This window comes from Lepisosteus oculatus, chromosome 2, assembly GCF_040954835.1.
Source record: "Lepisosteus oculatus isolate fLepOcu1 chromosome 2, fLepOcu1.hap2, whole genome shotgun sequence".
NCBI classification, from domain to species: domain Eukaryota; kingdom Metazoa; phylum Chordata; class Actinopteri; order Semionotiformes; family Lepisosteidae; genus Lepisosteus; species Lepisosteus oculatus.
This window is the reverse complement of record NC_090697.1, coordinates 29374410-29393741: the sequence shown is the minus strand read 5'-3', so window position 1 is coordinate 29393741 and position 19332 is coordinate 29374410. Positions and strand designations below refer to the sequence as shown.

The window sequence follows — 19332 nt, the reverse complement described above, 5'->3', positions numbered from 1 at the left end:
ACGCACACACACACGCGCAAGACCTTAAGCTCATCGAGGTAATCAGCCCTGACGCTGAGGTGGCTTTTTATAGCTCACGCTGGGGCTGCTGGGCCTCACGCCATGAGGAGCCGTCAGCCGCCAGCGCGATCGGCAAGGAGCGCACGGGGTGTCATTGCAGTCCCCCCACTTCACTGAGCTCCAGGGCCGCTCTGCGGACAGCTTCCTTCCTGTCTCCGGATCGGGGCTCCGGCCGGTCCCTAGGCTCGTTCCGAGCGCTGTCCCCCCCCGAGCCGGACCCACTTCTGTTCCCCTCCCGCTCGGGAACCTGCGCACTGCGTGAAGGGTTGTAGGTGTGTGCTGTCTCTGCTGCCCCCCTGTGTCTGGACTCAGGGTGCGGTGAGCACTACGTGAAGGGTTGTAGGTGTGTGCTGTCTCTGCTGCCCCCCTGTGTCCGGACTCAGGGTGCGGTGAGCACTGCGTGAAGGGTTGTAGGTGTGTGCTGTCTCTGCTGCCCCCCTGTGTCTGGACTCAGGGTGCGGTGAGCACTGCGTGAAGGGTTGTAGGTGTGTGCTGTCTCTGCTGCCCCCCTGTGTCTGGACTCAGGGTGCGGTGAGCACTACGTGAAGGGTTGTAGGTGTGTGCTGTCTCTGCTGCCCCCCTGTGTCTGGACTCAGGGTGTGGTGCGCACTGCGTGAAGGGTTGTAGGTGTGTGCTGTCTCTGCTGCCCCCCTGTGTCTGGACTCAGGGTGCGGTGAGCACTACGTGAAGGGTTGTAGGTGTGTGCTGTCTCTGCTGCCCCCCCGTGTCCGGACTCAGGGTGCGGCAGCACTGCGTGAAGGGTTGTAGGTGTGTGCTGTCTCTGCTGCCCCCCTGTGTCTGGACTCAGGGTGCGGTGAGCACTGCGTGAAGGGTTGTAGGTGTGTGCTGTCTCTGCTGCCCCCCTGTGTCTGGACTCAGGGTGCGGTGAGCACTGCGTGAAGGGTTGTAGGTGTGTGCTGTCTCTGCTGCCCCCCTGTGTCTGGACTCAGGGTGCGGTGAGCACTGCGTGAAGGGTTGTAGGTGTGTGCTGTCTCTGCTGCCCCCCTGTGTCCGGACTCAGGGTGCGGTGTGCACTACGTGAAGGGTTGTAGGTGTGTGCTGTCTCTGCTGCCCCCCTGTGTCTGGACTCAGGGTGTGGTGAGCACTACATGAAGGGTTGTAGGTGTGTGCTGTCTCTGCTGCCCCCCTGTGTGTGGACCTGGGACTCCAGAGTGACAGATCTGACAGGCCCTGCCTGGGGATTATTGGAATCTGCTTCTGTCCTCTGGTGACCTTGATAGAGGGAAGAGGGGGGCAAGGGGTGGGACTGCCTGACCACAGAGCACTGGACACACAGAGTACTGTTACTATTATTACTGAGAGACAGGTTCACTCTTCCTCTGGCTGTGACAGGAGATCACACACAGAGCTGTAGCTTTACTGATTTTCTTCCCCCAGTAGGACCAAGAGCTGTTGATTCTGACAGGTATGGGAATTTTGGGATCAAAATTCTTATTTTAGAGAAGGATGTCTAATCCCAGAGTGCTTCTCACAGTGCAGCAGAAAGTGCACCTCTATCTCTGTTTCTCCCTGCTGGCAGTGGGAGCACAGCCTGTCCTCTCTGGGCAGTCAGGTCTGTTTATGTCCAGTTTCTATGGCCAGGCTGTGGTCACTGAGCCTGTCCTCTCTAGAGAGCCAGGTCTGTCTGTGTCAGGTCTGTCTGTGTGGTAAGACTCCGCTAGTGTGTATTGTCTATTTAGGGTTCTGTAGCACCAGTTTGTGTTGTATTGTGTGTTAGGGTCCTTCATCATTCCAGTTTGTGCTGTGTTGTGTGTGTGTCCCAGTGGGTGAGGTGGTGTTGTGATGTGGTTGATTTTGATTCGTGTTGCTCTAGCAGTGCTGTCCTGAGGCTGGCTGGTGTCAGTGAGCCTCAGGACCAGCTGGCTGAGGGGACTCTTCTCTGGGCTCAGCAGGGCCTTGTGGCCCTCCTCACTCTCTGTATCTCATTCCCCAACTCCCTGTCACAGTCGTCATCCCTCCTCTAGAGGGCGCGCCAGCCTTTTATTATTAAAAGTTTCATTATTATCTGCACCTGTCTCCTGTTGAACCCGTCACTATGATAGTTATGTGGCTCCTAAGCGCTGGGCTCAGGCTGGAAGATGGACGCCACAAGGCTTGCCTACTCCCCAGGCTCGTGGGTAGCCCGAGGGCAGGTCTTATTCCCTGGCTTCCTGACCGTCTGGGTCCAGGGCTGGGAGCTCCTGGCCTCGTCATCGTGTTTTAAACTTCCCTGTTCCTGTTCCCGCCCCGACCCAGTTCCTGTTTTTAACTGTTTGTCTTGGATTGATCTCCTGGCTCCCTGGACTTTGGACTGCGCCCCGTTGCTCCCTTTTGGACTCCCACTGGACATGTTTGCCTGTGCTCCCCCTCGCACCCGAATCACCCTCGGCACCCCCCCAAACAATTCCTCTCCGTGTTTTCCCTATTGTCCTTCTCCAGTCTCTTCTGGATTTTACTGTCTGCAGAGGGTCCTAAATAGGCACCACGCGGGAGTCAGGACTGTCCCACTGTCTGTCTGTTCCTTCCTGTCTTTCCCTTTGTCCTTCTCTCCTCCCGTGTGCCACGCCTCCTCGCGCAGTCCCCACCCCCTCTCGCTGCCCCCCTCCTGTCCGCGCGTCTGCGAGGGGCAGCTGGTCCGGTTCCTGCACGCGATCCCCTTCATCCAGGAGTGCGGAGAGTAGCGGAGCATAGGGATAGCATAGGGATCTTACAGAATGGAATCGGAGACACTAGCTTTCCAAATATAGCGAGAACTTCTTCCACTCTTCCTGGCACATCGCTGTGACCCCCCGTCCCAGTGAGCCAGAAACAGCTCCCAGGTTGCGTGAAGATGTTTGCATTTAACTCCCTTAATTACTGATGGACTTCATCTGACAGAGCCGAAGGATGATGAGGCTCAGCATGGTCGGAAGGCAAGTGTCTGGTCACTCACTGACACTACTGTACCTCCCACCCCCCAGACAGATAACTCCAGTACCTGGAACCCTGCATGCGCTACCGGTGTGATGACAAACAAGACCAGGGCCTTCAATCCCCAGCCTCCTCCAAAGCTCGAAGTTAACAATGGCAGACGTGGATAAGAAAAGCACTGGGCCCTGCCTAATTAAAATGAGCAGCCCCACTCCCCCTGACAGTGTTCCCACAGCTCTGCTGGGCCCGTGGTTGAGACGCCAGCCTTCTGCAGGGCTGCCACTCGTCGCTGTGTCTCTGCTATCAGCTACACTCCCGCCTAGAAGTGCTGGATCAAGACCGCTCGTTTTAAAATGGCAGGTCTGGAGCCAAGTCTGCAGCAGCGGTGGGCCAGGGGACACAGGAGCTGGCACTCCTGCGGTTCCCTCCTGCCCCTCTCCTGCCCCTCTCCTGCCCCTTCAGTTCTATTTCCACACTTCCTGGGAATTTCCATCTCCGTCAGCGGCATCCGCACGATCTGGGCGGCTCCGGAGGAACATGACCGTCCGGTTTTGTTCTCTTGGCGAGAGTCAGTGTAAATTACCGTGTCACTGCCACGCTTTTGGCTTCACTTCAAAGGCTTGGAAGATGAGCCCTGAGACGATATTCTCCCCTGGGTCCGGCCCTGCTGTCCGTTGCCGGGTGCTGTTGGTGCTCCAGGGCGGAATCCTTACAGCGTGGCAGTCCGCAGGAGGTGATGTCACGCCAGCTGTCTCAGGTCGGGGGGGACTCCGAACACACGTCCACATCATTAAAAACTGAGCTCTGAAAGGTCTGAGAACAAACAGCCCCTGCAAAAATAAATCGAACGCAACACAGATGAGTCCTGACCACGCCAAGGAACGCCTCCATCCACCAACTCATCAAGGACCAGGAGGAAACAGACGAATATTAGCATACACACCGGTGAGTTGTGCATGTGTATCACCTTCATGGTGCCTGTAGTTTACGGTGCTGTAGGGGAGTGGGACTGTGTGTGGGGTTGTGAGGGTGTAGAGGCAAAATGGCTGTCAGGCTGTCTCTATAGGAAAAGGTGGAAGGAGTGTAGGAGAACAACCTGCACGGGTGCAATCTGTATGAGAACAACCTGCACGGGTGCAATCTGTATGAGAACAACCTGCACGGGTGCAATCTGTAGAACAACCTGCACGGGTGCAATCTGTAGGAGAACAACCTGCACGGGTGCAATCTGTATGAGAACAACCTGCACGGGTGCAATCTGTAGGAGAACAACCTGCACGGGTGCAATGTGTATGAGAACAACCTGCACTGGTGCAATCTGTATGAGAACAACCTGCACGGTTGCAATCTGTAGGAGAACAACCTGCACTGGTGCAATCTGTATGAGAACAACCTGCACGGTTGCAATCTGTAGGAGAACAACCTGCACGGGTGCAATGTGTATGAGAACAACCTGCACTGGTGCAATCTGTATGAGAACAACCTGCACGGGTGCAATCTGTATGAGAACAACCTGCACGGGGGCAATCTGTATGAGAACAACCTGCACGGGTGCAATGTGTAGGAGAACAACCTGCACGGGTGCAATCTGTATGAGAACAACCTGCACTGGTGCAATCTGTAGGAGAACAACCTGCACGGGTGCAATCTGTATGAGAACAACCTGCACTGGTGCAATCTGTAGGAGAACAACCTGCACGGGTGCAATGTGTATGAGAACAACCTGCACTGGTGCGATCTGTATGAGAACAACCTGCACGGGTGCAATCTGTATGAGAACAACCTGCACGGGGGCAATCTGTATGAGAACAACCTGCACGGGTGCAATGTGTATGAGAACAACCTGCACTGGTGCAATCTGTATGAGAACAACCTGCACGGTTGCATCCTGTAGGAGAACAACCTGCACTGGTGCAATCTGTAGGAGAACAACCTGCACGGGTGCAATCTGTATGAGAACAACCTGCACGGGTGCAATCTGTATGAGAACAACCTGCACTGGTGCAATCTGTAGGAGAACAACCTGCACGGGTGCAATCTGTATGAGAACAACCTGCACTGGTGCAATCTGTATGAGAACAACCTGCACGGGTGCAATCTGTATGAGAACAACCTGCACTGGTGCAATCTGTATGAGAACAACCTGCACTGGTGCAATCTGTATGAGAGCAACCTGCACGGGTGCAATCTGTATGAGAACAACCTGCACGGGTGCAATTTGTAGGAGAACAACCTGCACGGGTGCAATCTGTATGAGAACAACCTGCACTGGTGCAATCTGTAGGAGAACAACCTGCACGGGTGCAATCTGTATGAGAACAACCTGCACGGGTGCAATCTGTATGAGAACAACCTGCACGGGTGCAATCTGTAGAACAACCTGCACGGGCGCAATCTGTATGAGAACAACCTGCATGGGTGCAATCTGTATGAGAACAACCTGCACTGGTGCAATCTTCATGAGACTCTGCTTGAGTACAGCCTGCATGAGAACAACCTGCGTGAGAATGATCTGTGTGTCCAAACATCTGCCGGAGAGCACGTGGGCTGGGGTGAGCGAGAGGGGCTCTTCCCCCTGGAGAGACGTGAGTGAGGACACGGTGTGTGGAGAGCAGCTGCAGGGGCCACGGGGGCTGGTGGGAGTGAGAGGGCGTGGGACTGGACTGGAGGAGCGGGTTCTAAAACTGCAGCCAGAGTAGCCATGGGGGAACCTTATCACTAGAAGCAGGCACTCCAAACATCAGCACAGCTCTGTCATTTCAGTCCAAGTTCAGCTCAGTTGTTTCACAATTGCTTATTGTGAAACTAATTGTGAACTAGCTAATTGTGGCTAAATATAGTCTTTATCTTATGTAACAACTTCCATGTCAGAAAACATCCTCAAACCTGACGAGGAAAGACTGATTACATAAACGGAGTGGAGCCATTCAGATCCTTAGCGACGGTAGTCTTAAATGGACTCTAAGCTCTACTGGGAGCAAGAAACTAGTACAGGGATTCCCAGTTCTGGTGCTGGGGACCTCACACCTGCTGGTGCTTGTTCCTGACCCAGTTCCAGTTGAAGAACGAAACCCTCAATAGACCTGACGACAGGTTTAGTCTGAATTCTTTTCTTGAAAATGTCACGTGATTTCATTGTTTACACGCGGGAAGTTCCTTTATCTATTGTATCTCTTGAAATCTCCACATTTTGAGTACAAAAAAAAGGTGACCTGTTGGTTCAGTGAAGGATTCATGTACTTAAGTAAGTAAAGAGCTCAACTGTGATGGAGACCAGCAGATGTGGGGGTTCCAGAACCATTATGAGAGTTAGAGATACAGGGAATCCCTGTACTATTTTCAATACTTGTATCAGCCTCCTCACAGTCTTCTCTGTTCAAGACTAAAGAGACTCAGTTCCTTCAGTCCGTAATGCCGCTGGCTGTTCCTTCTTTTTGTCACAGACATGCCCCTTGCTCTGGGCTCCTGTGGGGACTGGGGGCCTCAGTGCTGTCACGTCAGGAGCCCCACCCTGCCCAGCTTCAGGGCACCAAGGAGAAAAGGCCTGAGATCTCCTGTGAGGTTCTGGAGTTTCACCCGTCTGTCAGGCCCTGAGGCCCAGCGTGCAGACAGCTTTCCCACAGCCCCAGAGAGACACCTTCCCCTCACGCAGCTCGGCTCAATTACCTCCATTCACAGGCTGACGGGCTTGACAGGGCGCTCTGCACTTCCTGCTCGGCCAGTTTCTCTTCCCACACAGAAACACTATGCCGGGATCTTCTCCCGCCCAGAGCCAGAGGAATCTGAGAAGCTGCTATCTCTTCCCGAGACCCACAACAGCGCCACCTTTCCGAGGAATGAGGAAGAGCGGGTCCTCGCGTGCCGGTGGTGCACTCCTGCTGAGACGACACGCCCCTCCGGGCTGGCACAGCGCTGCTATAAAGGAGCGAGGCGCCCGCTGCGCGTCTCACTCTGTCCCTGTGCTGTGAGCGATGGCCATGCCCTCTGGCCTGTGCTGGGCAGTGCTGCTGGTGTCCCTGCTGGCCAGCCCGGGGCTGGGCTGTGACTACTCTCTGGAGAGCTGTGGGGCTCACGCTGATGGGGACATACTGCTGGGCATGCTCCTTCCCTTCCACGCCAAGGTGGACAACCTGCAGAGCCGCACAGAGCCAACTAGCTTCAACTGCACTGAGTGAGTAGGCAGGAACTGCTCCGTACTGAACGGATCTAAAAGAAATGAGCGCTTACAAATGAGAGGAGGCCATTCAGCTTGTCTGGTTGTTTGCAGTTAATTTCCAGTCATTTCCCGAAAGAGACCAGGGTATTGGCATAGCTTGTTCCACACTCCCACGACTCTTGGTGTAAAGTTGTGCTTTCTCCCGATTAGAGGGTCTCGTCCACCTGTTTCTGGAAAGACACCAGACTATTGTCTTCAATGACAGGCTTGGGCAGCCTGTTCCATACTCCAGCAACCCTTTGTGTAAAGAAGTGTCTCTTGGTTTTAAATGCTCTTGTGTTTCCTAATGGAGCAGGATGGAGCAGTGGTGGTGAGGCCTGAGCCATTATATGCTGGCTGTGGGAAAAAGCTGTAGTGGACATCGACCGTGCTCTTTCCAATCAGACCAAATGCAGCACTGGTAGGTGATATTCAATGCAGATAAGATGCAGATCAGTGTGGTGCAGAGTGTTTTAAGCAGGTAGCACAACGATAACGTGTAGCTGTGAAATGGGAAACTGAGCTAGAAGAGGTTTCACATGAACACGACTGCAGTGTTTATGCTGACACATTGTTTACATTTTCTAGACAATGAGGGGAAGCAATTATAAAGGTAAACAAAATGCTAGAAAATTCAGCAGAATTAATATAAATATAATATAAATATATAAATCAATGGATGTCATATTAAAACTAATACATGCATGGTTACGGTCATTTCTTTTTGGCCACCACAATATAGAAAAGATTTCTGTTGCTCTGGAATCAGCCCAGAGAAGACAAACCAGGTACATTTCTGCACTTCTTCAGAAGGAACAGTGAAACAGAAAGCACAGGACACAGATGGATTTTTAATTGAATATAAAATCAACAACAGGAGGCACTTCTTTACACAAAGAGTTGTGGGAGGATGGAACAAGCTGCCCAGCCATGTTGTTGAAGCCGATTCCCTGAATCAGCTACATGACATCCTGTAATCAGGACAGGAGACACTTCTTTACACAAAGAGTTGTGGGAGCGTGGGTTTAATTAACTCCTGACTGCCAAGCGGGGTAGACTGACCTGGGGCAAGAGGGTATTTCAGTCCGTCTGCTCGATGCAGTCGGGGTGACGGGCGTCTGTCCTGTGCGTCTGTCTGGGCGCCAGCGTCCCCCCCACCCTCCTTAGCGCCGCCCCTCTCGCTCCAGGTTCGACTCCACGACGTTCGTGCGGTCGCTGGTGGTGATCCACAGCATCGAGGCGGTCAACGCCGCCGGCTTCCTCCCGGGCGTGCGGCTGGGGTACATCGCCTGCGACACCTGCGGGCACGGCGCCAAGGCCATCCAGGCCACCCAGCTCCTGCTGTCGGTCAACGGCACAGGGCCGCGCAGCTGCGACTACTCCCAGTTCCGGCCGCGCGTCAAGGCCATCATCGGCTCGCGCTTCTCCGAGGAGTCCATCGCCGTGGCCCGGCTGCTCGGCCTCTACCTGGTGCCGCAGGTGAGTCAGGCCCGGGCAGGGACTTCCCACTCCATTCTCCTGCCCACCCGGCTGAGCCGAGTCCGGACCGGGCCTGCGGTCCCGGGCAGAAAGCAGACGGAGACACCGAACTGCTTCCGGCAGGAGTAACCCGATCCCCCCTCAGTCAGGAGCACAGTGCAGGCCTCTTCCGTCTGACGCAAGGAGGGGAGAGGAGCAGCGTTCCTCCTGCTCAGGGCCATGGAGCCTAGCCTCTCGAACCCGGGGACACCTCATGAGCTCTCCTAACACGGAGCCCAGCCCCCCGGTTTCTTCGAGAACCCCCCTGGCCGGACTGTGTACTGTGTCTCGGGTGCCAACCTGGAGTCACAGCCTCACACCAGTTCATAAAAAGGGTTGAATCTCGTGCGTGAAGGAGAGTCTCACACAGACGGGCCGAAGGAGCAGTCTCGGACAGGAGCCTGTGGCAGATTTCTCAGAACTAATTAAAGTCCTGAAAGGCAGTCACAGTCCAGAGGAACTACAGTCATACAAGACCCCCAGGAGGGAGTACACAAGAGGGAAATGACGACACAGACCCTTCCTTACATTAAGAGTGGTGGGGGCGTGCAACAGGCCCAGGCACACTGCTGAAACCGGGGCCCTGGCTTCTGTCAAGACAGACCCCGCTTGGTTTAATGGCACAGCAGGGCAGGGGGCCAGGAGGGCAGGGGGGCAGGGGCAGGGTCGTGCCGTGGCTTTGCCAGGGCTGACGCGCTCTCTCTCTCTCTCTCCCGGCAGGTCAGCTCCACGTCCTCGGCGGAGATCCTGAGCGACAAGCTGAGCTTCCCCGCCTTCCTGCGCACCATCCCCAGCGACGTGCACCAGACGCGCGCCCTGGCCCGCCTGGTGGCGCACCACGGCTGGGACTGGGTGGGCGTGGTCTCCGGCGACGACGAGTACGGCCGGGCGGCGCTGCAGAGCTTCCTGGCCAACGCGGCGGAGCAGCGGGTCTGCGTGGCCTTCCACGAGGTGCTGCCCCACTACCTGGGCCACGAGGACGGCCGGCGGCGGGTGAGGGAGGTGGCCGGCCGCATCCGCCACTCGGAGGCCCAGGTGGTCCTGCTGATCCTGAAGCCGGAGCTGGTGGAGCAGCTCTTCCGGGAGCTCGTCCCCTTCGGCGTCAACCGGACCTGGATCGCCAGCGACTCCTGGGCCGTCTACCAGCCCCTGACCCAGCTGGCGGGCATCAACCAGCTGGGCGACATCTTCGGCTTCTCCTTCGTCACGGGCCGCATCCCCGGGTTCGAGGAGTTCCTGCGGCGGCTGCAGCCGCGCCCCGGGGAGGAGAACCGCTTCCTCGAGGAGTACCTCCGGCGGCGGGGGCCGGACGACGACGCCCTGCTGGGGGAGGTGGGCTCGGGCCCGGCCTACAGCACGCAGCTGGCCGTGTGGGCCGTGGCGCACGCCCTGAGGAGCCTGCTGCGCTGCAACGCCACCGCCTGCCCCGGGCCGAGGGACTTCCGCCCCTGGGAGGTGGGTGGGCCGTCCTTCCGCGCGGTCGCACGCCCCATCAGTCTGGCCTGTTCGGTAGTTTCTGGGTAACGGATCTGAGGGGCTCAGGGAGCTGTGTCTTGAAAGGAGCCACGGTAACAGCATCAACAACAAGGCTGGGCAGTTTGTTCCACACTCCCACCACCCTTTGTGTAAAGGGCTGTCACCTACCAATTATAAGGGTGCTAGGGCCCTTTCCCCCCACCCTCTTGTGTCTCTCTGAATCTCCAATGCACCCACAGGCCAGACAAGATAGCATTGCTATATAATTACAATGCTATATAATTGCAATGCTATATAATTGCCCTTTTTATTACTGTAGCAATTGTGATATCTGTCTTTGTCTGCCCAATACACAGAACATGACACAAAAGATCCACAGGTGACACACACTCACACCCAGGTAACTCAAAACCAGTGTCCCGGTACTACTACCCTGTCTCTCCACAACACAACTACGCATGAGCCTTGCCCTACTGCTGTCTAGAGAGTCCTCTCTTATCTCCAAGTTCTCTCCTGTGTCCAGTGGTGCAGTCAGTGTACCCCAGATCCTTCTCCTGTGTCCAGTGATGCAGTCAGTGTACCCCAGATCCTTCTACCTCTGTCCAGTGGTGCAGTCAGTGTACCCCAAATCCTTCTCCTGTGTCCAGTGGTGCAGTCAGTGTACCCCAGATCCTTCTACCTCTGTCCAGTGGTGCAGTCAGTGTACCCCAGATCCTTCTACCTCTGTCCAGTGGTGCAGTCAGTGTACCCCAAATCCTTCTCCTGTGTCCAGTGGTGCAGTCAGTGTACCCCAAATCCTTCTCCTGTGTCCAGTGGTACAGTCAGTGTACCCCAGATCCTTCTCCTGTGTCCAGTGGTGCAGTCAGTGTACCCCAGATCCTTCTCCATCTGTCCAGTGGTGCAGTCAGTGTACCCCAAATCCTTCTCCTGTGTCCAGTGGTGCAGTCAGTGTACCCCAAATCCTTCTCCTGTGTCCAGTGGTGCAGTCAGTGTACCCCAGATCCTTCTCCTGTGTCCAGTGGTGCAGTCAGTGTACCCCAGATCCTTCTACCTCTGTCCAGTGGTGCAGTCAGTGTACCCCAGATCCTTCTACCTCTGTCCAGTGGTGCAGTCAGTGTACCCCAAATCCTCCTCCTGTTCTTTCCCAGTTGAAGATTATTTATTCCTTTCCTGGCCAGAGCTCCATAGGTCCATAGGTGATGTCATGGGTGTAGACAGAAATAACAAGGGCTCATGAAGGAAGGACAGTGTGCAGATTGCCAGGAGTAACGATGCAGTCCTTTGTTCTGGAGCCTCTTCCCGCTCTCAGCTCCAGTTCAACCTGTTCTGCAACAGCACACGTCATCTCTGAACCGTGTGGTAATTGACAGGTGTCCAAAAAAATAGTGTGTCATTTGGAACCTACCTGCAGTGTTTTAACAATCGAGAGACTTTCTGTAAGTAAGAATTCCATTGTACCAGTACATGTACCGGTTACATATGGCAATAAAGTTCAAGTTCAAGTTCAGTACAATTCCCTGTTCCCTGTTCCCAGATTCCCTGTTCACAGCCGGAAAACTGGGAAATCTGGAGTGGACGAGGGGAGCAGAGAGAACACACACTCCCCCTGACAAAAACACTGCCCAGTACATGCAAAAATAAAGTCAATGTGGTCCTCAAGCTACTGGCGGACCCCCACGTTTGTCACTCTGTGACAGTAGTGCTTCCTGTCCTGATTGGTGGACCTCAACCAGCCGTTTCTGGAAGGGAGACAAAATAACGGCTTCAATGGTATGGCTGCATGTTCCACACTCCCACCACCCTTTGTGTAGATGGGTGCCCTCTAGTTTCAAACAGTTTCCACTTGTCTGGTTCATGTTTCTCTGTTCATTCTGAAGAAATCTTCTGGGTTGGCTTTGAAATTTTGAATTCTTGTGTCAGATCCCCTAATATTCTTCACTGTTCAGGACTAAAGAGACTCAGTTCCTTCAGCCTGTCAGTGTAGGACAGTCCCTTAATACTTGTGTCAGGTCTCCTCGCTGTCTTCTGTGCTCAAGACAAAAGAGACTCAGTTCCTTCAGCCTATCAGTAAAGGACAGTCCCATAAGACTTCTAGCTCTTTCAGAGGCCTTCCTACCTGTTGCCCACAGAGCAGGTATCTCAGTTGCAGTTCAGTTGCGAGAATCTTACCCCCTTGCCTAAGCTGTACCCCCCCTCGTCCGTACCTCATTAGCGCTTGTTACCTACAGTAGTTAGTTCAGCATCTTTAGCTCAAGGATAGCTTATCAGGGACTGGCAAAGAAATCTGGGATTTGGGATTCACTCCTTGAGACTGCTCTGGATTGAAAGGTGTTACATTAAAATAAAATGGCTGCTCTTGCCATCCTGACGGTCCTGTCGTCCCGCAGCTGCTGAGGGAGCTGAAGAGAGTCAACTTCACCCTGGACGACCGGCGCTTCTATTTCGACGAGTCGGGCGACTCGGTCAACGGCTACGACCTGATATACTGGGCCAGGAACGGAACTGGGCGCCGCTTCCAGGTCGTTGGGAAGTACCACTTGGCGGAGCGTGAAGTGGAGGTCGACAGGTCCCTCATCCAGTGGAGCACCCCCAACGGCGAGGTGAGCGGGGCCCCCCAGCCCCTGTCCCTTCGGGGGTCTGTGGAAACCATCCCCTAGTGCCTCTCACACACCTGCACCAGGCCGGGCGCTGCGGGCACAGGCAACAGCAGGCAGAACCACACGAAGCCACAAGCGCTGATTTCCAAGAACAGCCCATGGAATTGTTTTTAAAAGAGCTTTACAAAAAAGAGCTTTAAAAACAGAATTTTTAATTTAATTTAACTTCCCAAACTGTCAGCCTAAACCATTCGCAAAACTCTTTGGTGCTAACTTCTTCCACTTCTTTACACAGAGAGTGGTGGGAGTGTGTAACAAGATACCTAGCTGATACCCTGGCTTCAGTAAACAGCTGGATGAGATCCTGGGATCATTTCATCTTGATCCCTCTTGTGTCTCATCTTTCTTCTGTTTCTGAACCATTGAGCTGAACTGAGCATGTCAGAGTTCAAGGGTTACTGGGGTGGACAGATCATGCAGGACACCCTGTGCCTCCTTATTCAGTGGCCGCAGGGTTTGGAAGACACCGTAGGTCATTGTCCTGCGTCCAGCCCATTGGCCTGACTCCCGATACTGTGAGAGTGCACTGGCCCACTGGATCAGAAGAGCAGTGGGGACAGTGTACAGAGTGCCTGCACTGGGCCCTGCCCTGAAACAGTGTGTCTGGGGCCTCACCGTGTCCCCTGCTGTCACCCCCAGGTCCCAGTGTCCCATTGCTCCCAGCCGTGCCCCCCTGGAACAGCAAAGAAGGTCTCCAACATCTTCTGCTGCTACAACTGTACCCCCTGTGTGGAAGGGACCTACTCCAACAGCTCAAGTGAGTATGGAGGCCAGACAGCTCGGGCTTTCCCAGCATTCAAGGACAGGGAATCATGGGAACTGCCACCTGCCCCTTTCCCTTGGAACCTTTTCATATAAGATCAAAATCAACCTTGACTGGGTTATACTGTGGTTTGTGGCGTTTCATAAGTTACTAAATTCTCAACTTTTGAATAGAAAAAAAACTTGTAAATATTTCAATCAAGCAACTTAGTTAAAGTGAACTAAGGCTTTGCGTAGGTAGTGGGCTGGAATGACCCCTGTACAGGACACTAACACACCGAGCTCGCTGTCCCTCCCTGTCTCTGCTTTTGTCCTCCTTCCTGTGTCACACACCAAACTGACCTGCTCTTCACAAACACAGTGCTCCCCTGATGACTGATGCCCCAGTCTGCTGAATTACAAGAGAATGACACCAAAGTGTTACAGGGAAGTACATTTAAAACTGAGAACAGAAGGCGATTCTTTACACAAAGGCTTGTAGGAGAGTGGAACAAGCTGCCCAGCCATGTAATGGAAGCTGAGGTTTTGGCTTCCTTCAGGAAGCAGCTGGATGAGATCCTGGGTCACTCGAAAGGGGTGAATACTTTTACAAGGTGCCAGAGCCGACATATATTGCAAGAGCAGCGCCAGCTGGTTATTGATGTCAGGGTATCGGCTGGGTAGCTTGTTCCACACTCCCACCACTCTCTGTGTAAAGAAGTGTCAATACAACTGTAGAATGACGGATTTTTCTTATTGTATTTAGGTCTAAGACTAAGGTGAGAATAGTGTGTGAAAACACAGCAGGAATTGTAACGGTACTGTTGCCGAAATGTATGTATTACTGGACCCGATGCAATAGCTGGTTGATCTCACGCGTCGGGTTCGAGAAAGAGAGAGAGGGCTGGGACTCTCTCTTTCTCGGGACTTAGCCAAGTCGAAGGATCAGGAATCGTAGTCAGGGTCGAATCGCAGGTCAGGAAGCCGGAGGTTCAGAAGTTGAACAACAGTCGGGAAGATTTCAAGAGAGAGGACGGGGAGCTCCACTGGTACAGCCAGTACTGAGCGCTGTGGTGATGGTGGCGAGCCCTTAACTACCCTGGGCAGCAGAAGGTACTGCAGAGAATGGTCAATATGGCCCAGAAACTGCAGAGAATGGTCAATATGGCCCAGAAGATCATCGGCTGCGGTCTCACCGAGATTAAACAGCTCCATGAGGACCGCTGCCGTGGTAGAATTCTGGCCATCACAGAGGGCAGTCGCCACCCTGGGGCATGAGCTCTTCACCCCACTGCCCTCAGGCAAGAGATATAAGAGCACACGGACACTCACCACCAGATTCTTCAATAGCTTCTATCCACAAGCAGTGAGACTGGCGAACACATTTAGCCATCCCCCTCGGACCACACCTACACCATCACCATCTACCTCTTTATGATTTCTTATCTACTGCACATCTCCAGTCATTGTTTACACGTCTGTATTGTTTACATTCAAACTGTCTGCATGTTTACTTGCACATTGTCTATTGTTTGTTGGTACATTGTCTTGATGCACTGTTTGCACTTTGTCTTGTTTTTTACACTTGTTTTACAATCGAGAGACTTTCTGTGAGTAAGAATTCCATTGTACCAGTACTGGTTACAGATGGCAATAAAGTTCAAGTTCAAGTTCAAGTTCAAGGTGCGGTGATGAGCGAGCGGGGCAGCTGGGTGATGAGTGCGTCAGCGTTTGCAGGGACTGGAAAGGGCTGGGGCCTGGTTACGTGGCAGGAATCAGGGCCGTGCCACAGAGCCCCGGGGGTACTGTCCGGACGCGCTGTGGCAGGCCTGACCGGCCCTGCCCGCCTCTCTCTCTCTCCTCCCCGCAGACGCGGACGACTGCGCGCCGTGCCCCAGCGGCACCTGGTCGCTGGCGGGCTCGGCCGCGTGCCGGGCCCGGGACGAGTCGTACCTGCGCTGGGACGAGGCCTACGCCGTCGCCATGCTGGCCTGCGGCGCGCTGGGCCTGGCGGTGCTGCTGGCCATCTTGGGGCTGTTCCTGGCGCACCGCCACACGCCGGCCGTGAAGGTGGCGGGCGGGCCGCTCTGCTACGCCATGCTGGCCGCGCTGGCCGCCAGCTTCGGCAGCGTGGCCCTCTTCATCGGGAGGCCCGACCCCTACGCCTGCCAGGTGCGCCAGCCCCTCTACGGCCTCAGCTTCACCCTCTGCGTCTCCTGCATCCTGGTCAAGGCCTTCCGCACCTACCTGGCCTTCCTCTTCGACCTGGGCGTCCAGCAGAGGCTGAAGAAGCTCTACCGGCCGGGCGCCATCCTCCTCCTCCTCACGGCGGTGCAGGGCGCCATCTGCGCCTTCTGGCTGATCTTCGACGGCCCCCGGGTCGAGCACCTGACCGCGGAGCAGAGCATGACCGTGCTGGTGCAGTGCGTGGAGGGCTCCAACGTGGGCTTCGGCATCATGCTGAGCTACATCGGCCTGCTGGCCTTCGCCTGCTTCATGCTGGCCTTCAAGAGCCGCAAGATCCCCCACTGGTACAACGAGACGGGCTACATCATCTTCAGCATGCTGGTCTACCTCTTCGTGTGGGTGTGCTTCGTGCCCGTCTACGTCACCCGCAGCCAGCAGCGCGCCGCCGTGCAGGCCTCCGCCATCCTGGCCTCCAACTACGGCGTCGTGTGCTGCCACCTGCTGCCCAAGTGCTACTTCGTGCTCTTCAAGAGGGCGCAGAACACCCCCGAGGCCTACCAGAGGAAGGTGCGCGAGTCCATCGTCAGCCTGGACGCCTCCGCCCTGTCCGGCTCCCTGGCCTGCAGCGCCCGGAGCCTGGACTTCGGCCTGGTCCGGCACGGCCCTCCCGCGCTGCGCTACGGGAGGCGCTACAGCCACTAGACACCCCTGGCTTCCTGCGGAGGGAAGCAGCCGAGGGGGAGTGGGGGGTCTCAGTCCAGGGAGATCTGTTGAAGCTCCGCTCTGCTCTGGTCAGATCTCAGCTGGAGGACTGTGTTCAGGGCTGATCACCACATCATCCCACGGAAAAGATCTTCCAGCCCTAGAAAGTGTCCCGAGCAGGAGGACAAGATCCCAGGTCTCAGGGGACTGTCGTGTTCAGACAGGCAGGGGGAGCTACATCTCTCCAGCCCAGGAGAGAGGAGGTGTGATCCAGGTACACAGAGCTCTGAGGGATACAGGCAGGATCAAGCCAGAGGACTGTTTCACACCCAGCAGAGAGACACGGACACAGGGCCACAGCTGGAAACTCAGGGAGAATTCACGGCGAACAGGAAACACTTCTTTACTGAAAGAGTGGGGGGTGTTTAGAATCACAGGACTTAAGAAACACCTGAAGGAAATTTTAGCTGCGCTTCAGCCTGCAGATCTCTTTGACGTTCCTTCCCCAGTTGGGCCTCTGAAGGAAACAGTGTTGCTCAGAGAACAATCCCAGAGTTCCCAGCACACACACGTCTTCAGGCCCCCTCTCATTATTGTGTACAATTTTGTTCACCACCTTATTATAAAGATATTGCTGCTCTGAATGAACCTAGAGAACCAGATACATTATGAGGCCTAAGGGACTGATAGGCTGAAGGAACAGAGTCTCTTTAGTCTTGAATAGAAGAGACTCTGAGGAGACTGATACAAGTATTAAGGGACTGTCCTACTGTACACTGACAGGCTGAAGGAACTGAGTCTCTTTGGTCTTGAACAGAGAAGACTGTGAGGAGACTGATACAAGTATTAAGGCACTGTCCTACACTGACAGGCTGAAGGAACTGAGTCTCTTTAGTCTTGAACAGAGAAGACTGTGAGGTGACACAAGTATTCCAAATTCTCGAAGACACCTTTCGTGTAAATCCTGTGGATTTCTTCAGAACGAACAGTGAAACATGACTCAGCAAACACAAGTGGAAACTGTGAGGAAGTTCATTTAAACTGAGAACAGAGGCACTTCTTTACACAAAGAATGGTGGGAGTGTGGAAGAAGCTGTCCAGCCATGTTGTTGAAGCGGGTACCCTGGTATCTTTCAAGAAGCGTCTGAATGAGCGGACAGCTAGGAAACGGTTGTTTGTTGCCTTTCTCTTGTTCGTGCGCTGGCGGCTCCGGAGCGCTGGGAGAAGGGCAGCGAGCCCTGCAGAGTATCGCGTTGCAGCTAGGAGTACCATTCACCTGGTAACCCACACCTGCTGGCTTTCACCAGTCGACCAGTCTCACGCCTGTCTTTGTCGGGCGTGGTGTGAAACCCCTGTGAGCTCAGCTGGGGGCCGGGCTCAATCCCACGCTGCCCCCTCGTGGCAGGCGAGAGCAGCGTATCAGCGTGTCAGATATCACCTCCCGCACGTTCCAGCTGTGTTTACGGGGAACACCCGCCCTGCACCACGGAGCACTGCCGGGGAGGGAGGGAGGGGGACGTGTGCTCATTGTAATATGGCAGGGCTCAGCGGGGGGGACTCCAGTTCCTGGGGTGCAGTTTGAATGTTCTTCCCCTGAAACCGCTGCAGCAGTTTCCCTCTCCTCGCCCTGATCTGCAGCGTGCGTCCCGGGAGGGGTACACAGTGGATCCCCTCCTTAATGTGAAGCACTTTCTGATCTTCTGGCACGAAAGATGTTGGTTCATTGAAAGCAATTATTCTTACTGTAGTTAGAGCTATTGAAGTGCATCAGGATGTAGGAAAGAGTCACTGGGGGCCTGTATTTGAAGTTATCACCGTCAAAGCAAGGAACAGGAAGTCGAGATCCTAACTATTTGATGGTCATAGCCTACAGCCCATTTTAGGAAACTGATTTCGCCATGTTCAGACATTCTCTCCAGGTTAGTGGATGTGTTTTTTAGAAGAGTAGGAACGATTCACTTTGGAGCATGTGGATCTATAGGAAGAGGGATTTAGCCCTGGGCCTTTAATCTGTTTGATTTAGGAGGCAGGTGATCTCTCTTGTTGGCCTGTGTAGGTGTTATATTAGATCTTCGAATGCCTGGTAGCATTCTGGGGCTTTTCTGGTATGGTCAGGACATAGACCTCTAAGATGCCTTATTTGTATGTTGTATGTGGTGTTGTGTTGTTTAGTGTGTATTATTGTCATTATTAATAAACATTTCTTTATCCCCGTTTGCCTGATTTATAACTCCTTCGCCAGAGTTTTGCCAATCTCAATCTCAAGTGCCTCTAATTAGACGCATCTTTACGATCTGGGGGTGAAGATTATTTTACTTTAATATTGACTATCCTGTTCTGTAATCTTAGTTGCTTAATCCCCTGTTTGTAACACTATTGTTACTTGAACTACATGTAGGAGTAAATTCCACACTGAAAGGTGGAAAGAATGCGATTCAACTGTGAGGCTCTCCACTCTTATCTCTAATTCTGTTCCACAACAAACACAGATTTTGCAAGTCACTTTAAATCTCCAGCTGAATTAGCCTAACACAGCTGTCCTAGGACTTCATAGCGTTGAGTGAGATCCAATAAATAAAAACATCCAGCTTTATTGCGACATCCTGAAACTTCCCTGTGTGACTCTTCTTATAAAAACACAGTACTGTATGTCCCGGCTGGGTGTGATTATTGATGCATGTATGTTGCAATACTGGCCATGCGGTGCAGTGGCTCTGTGGCGAAGGATCTGCGCCTGTGGCTGGAAGGTTGTCGGTTCAAATCCCATGGCCGGCAGAGGAATCCTACTCCACTGGGCCCCTGAGCAAGGCCCTTAACTCCAACTGCTCCAGGGGCGCTGTATAAATGGCTGACCCTGCGCTCTGACCCCAAGCTTCTCTCCCTGTC

At 54.1% G+C, this 19332-nt stretch overlaps 1 protein-coding gene across 2 annotated transcripts; it reads left to right on the top strand.

Moving 5' to 3' along the window:
- Positions 1 to 3638: 3638 nt before the first annotated feature.
- On the top strand, positions 3639 to 17949 carry olfcb1 (olfactory receptor C family, b1). 2 transcript variants are annotated; one of them, XM_069199150.1, is made up of 7 exons: positions 3639 to 3915; positions 6414 to 7141; positions 8353 to 8644; positions 9404 to 10138; positions 12547 to 12759; positions 13456 to 13573; positions 15428 to 17949. In XM_069199150.1, exons 2-7 carry the CDS (start codon positions 6942 to 6944, stop codon positions 16444 to 16446), a joined length of 2577 nt encoding a protein of 858 aa, XP_069055251.1. In that variant the 5' UTR covers positions 3639 to 3915; positions 6414 to 6941; the 3' UTR covers positions 16447 to 17949. The 2 variants fall into 2 exon arrangements, with proteins under 2 accessions (XP_069055251.1, XP_069055252.1); XM_069199151.1 differs by lacking the exon at positions 3639 to 3915 and adding an exon at positions 7482 to 7586 and having other exon boundaries at positions 7059 to 7141.
- Positions 17950 to 19332: the final 1383 nt, after the last annotated feature.

Coding starts and splice junctions, on each gene's coding strand:
- olfcb1 (XM_069199150.1), top strand. CDS start 6,942: ATGGCCATGCCCTCTGGCCTGTGCTGGGCAGTGCTGCTGGTGTCCCTG. Junction 7,142..8,352: donor ACTAGCTTCAACTGCACTGA/GTGAGTAGGCAG, acceptor CTCTCGCTCCAG/GTTCGACTCCACGACGTTCG. Junction 12,760..13,455: donor GGAGCACCCCCAACGGCGAG/GTGAGCGGGGCC, acceptor TGTCACCCCCAG/GTCCCAGTGTCCCATTGCTC.